This window comes from Ipomoea triloba, chromosome 15 (assembly GCF_003576645.1).
Source record: "Ipomoea triloba cultivar NCNSP0323 chromosome 15, ASM357664v1".
NCBI lineage: Eukaryota > Viridiplantae > Streptophyta > Magnoliopsida > Solanales > Convolvulaceae > Ipomoea > Ipomoea triloba.
Window position 1 is genome coordinate 11,390,537 of NC_044930.1, and position 6,247 is coordinate 11,396,783.

The window sequence follows — 6,247 nt, forward strand, 5'->3', positions numbered from 1 at the left end:
ATCACTTTGTTTCTATCAAATTGACGTAATGGATTGTATATCATCGTGTATTGTACTGTGTATTGTTTTATCCATATAGTATGAACTTTTGTTAAGAGATAGTATTTTCATAGCAATTTTAAATTTTGAAAAAAATACTGTTTATTTTTTAGTACTACTGACTCTATTACAATATAGTATATGTTTACCTATGCCGCTGGACCATAAAGAATTTATAGCAATTATAAATTTTGAATTAGTATATATAAAATTATAATAACAATTTTTTTGATAAAAATTAATTTGAAAATACACATTTATAAATAACCAAAGCCAAAACCCTAATATAATTTACTAATAACCATATATACCTCCCCTCACTCAGCAGAGGCGAGGACGACGTTGCAGCAGATTGGACGCTACTTCCCGCCGCCGACGACGACGCAGCAGAGATCGACCCCTCCTCTCGCCGCCGCCGCCGACGCAGCAACCGCACGACGCCTCCTCCTTCCGCCGCAACCGAGTCTGCTTCCCGATTCTTCTATTAACTCCCGACAACGCAGCAAGGTATAAATAATTAATTTTTAGCAACGAAATTTCAGTAAATGAGTTGTAAGGTGTTATATATCTGTTGTGGTGAGCATATTTTCACGCTGTTAAAAATGAAAAGTTAGAGGGATTGCTTATTTTAATGCTGTGTTCGAGGGATTGCTTATTTTAACAAAAGTTTGAGGGATTGCTTTTTTTAACAAAATTTTTGTTGTAATCTGTAAGAGTAGTTCTGGTTTAGAGAAGATTATATCAATCCTAGCTGTTAATATTATTGGTGTATTTATTTCACTGCTTTTGGTTGGATCTATGGGTGTGAAGAGGCAGTGAATAAGAGTAAATCCCCAATTTAGAAAATCAATTAATTTTCTTTCGGCTTCCTGGAGACCTGGAGTTCATGCGGCTGGGACGAGGATATTGAGCGAGACAGCGGTGACCGACCGGCGAGGAGGCAGTGACAGGTTAGTGGTTCTTACTTCTTACTCTTCTAGTCTAGCAGTGGTGTAGATAGGTTTGTCTTGGGAGGGAGGCAGCGGCGACTGGGGATGTAGATAGCGTGTCTGCTGCGGCCTATGGAGGCGGCGGCGGCGACTTTTAAGATTTAGTAGTTACCATGGCAGCGTTGTAGTTACTGTGGCTGCTGCTGGCTCGGAATCGGGCTGTAGTTACCATGGCAGCATTGAGATTTATATGCATTTTTCCTGGATATAGTCTTGCATTGTTTATGAAGTTCAAATTTGCTATAATAATGTTGGTTCTTACTGTTTATTAACCCGCTGAAGGTGCAATTAGTAGAACTATAGAAAATTAAAGATTTAGGGTGTGTTTGGTTCGCACATGGGAATCGGAATTGGAATGGTTATCAAATACTACTTGGTAATGATAATGGGTTTGGGTGAAAGTATTTTGCATGTTTGGTAATAGGCTGGAATGGGAATGCTTATATCCTATAATGTGAATAAAGATTTTAAAAATACAAGAACAAAAAATCAAGACAAATGGTTCTAATATAAAGACATCCTTACCTTGTTTATGAAATGCTAATTTGCTATAATAATGTTGGTTCTTACTGTTTATTAAGTCTTTGTTTTTAATGTTATAATATTCAACGTTAGATGCTTAGGATTACATCCCTATAAGTGTTGGTTCTATGTGTGTTAATTGTTAAATATTGATGAGATCATATATGATGACAAGCATCAATACAACTAAGTCTATTCCTGAACAAGTTAATGAGCATGTTGGATTTTGTATTATGAGTATTATGAACTTGTAGTTATTAAAGTTGTGTGGTTGGATATTGTATTATGAACTTATAATTTTTGTCATTTTGTGATTATTCATTGATTGTAATTTTGTAATATGATACATGGGTTTGTGGTAATATACTTATGCAGTTATGTATTAATTTTTTATTAGGTATATTTTTGAAACTTTTTACAAATGCGTATGGACTTTAACATGTAGGCCTCAAAGCCTATTTAGGACATACTTTGAAGCCTTTTTAATAGCATACATATTAAATAGGCTTTTAAAATGGGTTCAGGCCAGGCCACTCCAATTGAAAGCTCAGGCTTGAGCCTAACAAAAAGACTACATATAGGCTCAGGCTTTAGATTCTCAGGCCTAATTTTCTAAAGCCCGGCTCAGCTCGGCGTATTTCCATCTCTACTCATTAAATGGTGGCAAATTATACCTATGAAGCATGGTCCATATTGTAATGTGAACCATTTATAAATGTTCATTTTTAACACACTGAAAGTTTATTTTTAATATATTTAATGTTCATTTTTAGATAGTACATCAAAAAATAAATCTTAAAAAGAATGAACATTCAATATATTGAAAATAAATTTTAAATATTCTATAAATGAATATGCTCAAATTGGACTAGCGAGTTAAACCTGTTTGACATCTCTACTTTCTTTTTTTTGGTGAGGACATCTCTACTTTCTGTATTACATTGAGAAAGATTTTTTTATATCCAATATAGAAAAGTCAACAAAATTTGCAACGGAAGAAAGGGTTATCAATTAATTATGATTAAACCAATGCATAAGTGCAACAAAATGCATGTCATTGCAAATGGTGCAAAGGAAAAATCCTAACTTTTGTGATAAAATTGTGTGTCGTTGCAATATTGTCACGAATTGTGATTTTGAATGAAATTTAAATATTATTTTGTTACGAATTGTGTTTTAAATGAAATTTAAATATTTTACATTGGAATTAACTGTTATGTAATTGGATAAATTAAAAGTGAAATTAATTTTTTATTAAAAAAAAGTGGAATTAATTTTTTTTTTTCTAGAAATGGTTTTAAATTGTAATTTTAAAAATTTTAAACAATCGACAGGAAACTACGTGAACCCTTGAACCCAAGATGGGATCTTTGTCTTGAAGAAGCTATAAACGAGATTAGTATTTTCAGCTTCTTTGCTACGCAGTGTAAAGGAGCTTTGGGAAGTATAAGCGCATCTATCAATTTCTTGGCTTAAACCCTACTGCTGTTCTCTTATTCCATCAGCCTCTGAAAATGTTCAAGAAGTGAGTTTTCTATCTCCATGGTCTCGCTTTATCTGTAGTCATATAGGAATCACATTTTTTTCATTGTTCCTTATGAATTCCTTTACTTTAATCTCTCTCGCTCTCTCTCTTTTTTTTGGGTCTTTGGTGGTGTTCAAGATTGGACTGCTATTGACGCCCAATTATGTTTTTCCTTATATTTTGAACTATGATTGTATTACACAAGATGGATCATGTTTACTGGATTGTGGTTCCTTGATAATGTTTGATTTCTGCATTTTCTATTGCTTGTCTGATTCTCTTATGGTAAAATTTGGATGATTAGTGGAGTTTGGTCCAACTCGGAATAGGTACAAATGACGTATCTAGGTTGTGTAATCAATTGAATGCCGTAAAGAAAGCAGTGCAAATTGCTGTGCCTGAGGAAATGCAAGGATGATTCCTTAATTATTCTGTTAAATAAAATAATATATAAAAATAAAGCAAAAGAAGGAATTTTTCAACATCTTGCTTCACTAGTAGTGATATCCTGCAATTTTGTCTGGAACAATGGCTGGTGAAGATGCTAAGTTTTTCCTTGTTGAAGATTGCGATTTTGTTGTCAATCTCATGCCCATGTCTTAGATGGCCAAATCCCTTTTTTGGGGCAGTACTAATAGTTGGGTAAAAAAATGTCTATGCAATGTTCATGTCCAATGGAAATTTGAACCATTTGATATTCAGCTGATTCCTATTCTTTCATATTGAGCTCAATTAGGTATTTCAAAAGGTTCATGCTATAATAGGTAGTTCATCCGGTTTCAGATGGTACCATGGCAAAAGCTTTCTGCTTCTTTAAGTCAAAGAAGCCACCACATTATTATCTTGAATCATTGACACAGATACTTTGCAATCTGTTTTCTGTTCTAAAATGCTGCATATCCTAATGTTCTTGCTAAAGGAATTGTAATCTACTTGAATAACTAGAATATAACGTATTGTTCTGATGAAGAAGTTTGACTTGCTAGCTCTAAAGCAAGTTGAGTTTGTTTTTTATGCAATTCCTTCACTAGTTTCCTTGCTTTTTATTTCCTCTCAACCATTAATTACCATGATATACCATTATGATGATTATTCAGAATGTTCTAGTGCAAATTTGGGATAAATCTCCTCTTTCCTTGTAGGTTGCTAGGAGCCTCTATCCTTATTTAGTATAGTTATCTTGGAGAAAAGTAGTTGATAGGTTTTTAATCTAACTATAAGACATGCAATTATGCTATATATTCTCTATGGTGCTACTGAGGAGTAAAAGACTTTTAAACATTATAATATATCTCAATTTATGTGCTTTAGTTTTTGTATTCTTCTTGTGACCATTGTTGTTCATAAGATAGTAATAACCAGACCCATTCTTTTTATTTTATAAAATATTTATAGGTTCTCAAGTGAAGAAGTTTCTGGACAAAATCAAGTCAAAGCATCTGTGCAACGCAAAATCCGGCAAAGCATTGCCGAAGAGGTATTAATTCATGTTGCCTTTGCTTTTTAGAATTCTTCCATAAATTATATATGTATTATCTCTTATTCAGATTTAGACTAGTTTACATGTCTGATGCTGTTATATTTCTATTTCAGTACCCAGGACTTGAGCCTGTGCTTGATGATTTGCTTCCAAAGAAGTCTCCTCTGATTGTTGCAAAATGGTTTATTTAATTGAATCACTTTCTTTCATTCCCTCCAACTTTCATTATATTGCCTTTCAGTCTTGTCTTTGACACACAACTACCCTTTTTTTTCCCTACTTTTGAAGTCCAAATCATCTGAATCTAGTTGTGGTGAACAATGTACCACTATTTTTCAATATACGGGATGGACCGTATATGCCTACTCTGCGGCTTCTTCATCAATGTAAGCTATTCATGAAACACGTTATATCATCCTAGGCTTAATTTTCTTTTGATAAGTATACTTTCCTACACTTATTTCATGTTATACCACTATGACTTGTAATGAACTGTTAAGTTATTTTTTTATTGGAAAAAGGGTCAAATTAGCCCCCTAAGTCAAAAAGATAGTGCAATTGAGCCCCCTAAGTAAAAAAAAAAATGCTCCATTCAGACCCCCTAAATTGGTTTAAATGTTCAATTGAGTCCTATAGTAACCTGTTTGGCAGGTTGATGCTTCTTGGGCTGACACGTTCCTCGTTTTTAAATTTTTGTTTTTTAAATAAATTTTTTACTTTTTATTTTTCTAAAAAAACATTTTACCTTTTTTAATTAATTTTTTAATTTCTTTAATTTTAATACAGCTGGTTGTCTTCTTCACGGACAGGACAGCCACAGCCGTCTAAAAAAATTCAATTTTTTTGAATTTTTTTTTAAGACAGCCATGGTTATTTGAATTTTTATTTTAGACAGCCATGGTTTTCTTGTCATTTTAGATAGCCGTGGCTGTTGCCGGACAGCAATGGCTGTCCATGAAAGAACACAGCCATGGCTGTTTGAGAAAATTCAAAAAGAATATTTTTTTTTAAACAGCCATGGCTGTCTTGGCCACGGCCGTCGTTTTAGACAGCCGTGGCTGTCCAGGGACAGCCATGGCTATCCATGAAATTGACAGCCGGTGGCTCTATTAAAAATAATAAAATAATAAAAACAAGTAATAAGTTTTTTAGAAAAAATAAAAAGTGCCAAAATTAAATTAGACATGTGTCAGCCCGAGATGCATCAACCTGCCAAACAGGTTAATATAGGACTCCTGAATTGACCTGGAAAGAAATTGCCATTCTGCTAACGAAATTTGATTAGTCTACTTAGTTATTGGGAAGAAAATTTTAAAGTTTTGGTCAAGTTTTTAATTGCGTGATACTATTTTCTTACAGTTTTATGTTTTCCTTTCTCTATGCAGATCCAAATATAATGAAAAAACTGCAAGTTGACAGGGGTGCTATTAAGTATGTCCTGTCTGGTGCCAACATAATGTGTCCAGGCCTTACGTCTCCTGGAGGTGCTTTGGATGTTGAAGTTGGAGCAGAGACTCCTGTTGTAAGAATGATAGGACCTATTCCTATATCTACCTGTAGATAATTATCATACTATGTACTGAAATATTGTGTAACGATTTCCTCCTTTCCCCACTTTTTCTATCTGTCTTTTTTTTCTTTTTTGGTTTTTGTTTTTGTTTTATTGGGGTGGGGGGGGGGGGGGGGGGGGGG

At 33.9% G+C, this 6,247-nt stretch overlaps 1 protein-coding gene across 1 annotated transcript in view; it reads left to right on the top strand.

Annotated features, from left to right (window-relative positions):
• The first annotated feature begins 348 nt into the window (after positions 1–348).
• LOC116005680 overlaps positions 349–6,247 on the top strand; it is a 13,008-nt gene continuing 7,109 nt past the window's right edge. The window contains exons 1-7 of the mRNA XM_031245923.1: positions 349–546; positions 850–989; positions 2,885–3,075; positions 4,471–4,552; positions 4,669–4,736; positions 4,844–4,941; positions 5,941–6,077. Coding sequence (XP_031101783.1) covers positions 3,065–3,075; positions 4,471–4,552; positions 4,669–4,736; positions 4,844–4,941; positions 5,941–6,077 — 396 coding nt within the window. The 5' untranslated portion in view covers positions 349–546; positions 850–989; positions 2,885–3,064. The remainder of the gene's footprint in view (positions 547–849; positions 990–2,884; positions 3,076–4,470; positions 4,553–4,668; positions 4,737–4,843; positions 4,942–5,940; positions 6,078–6,247) is intronic.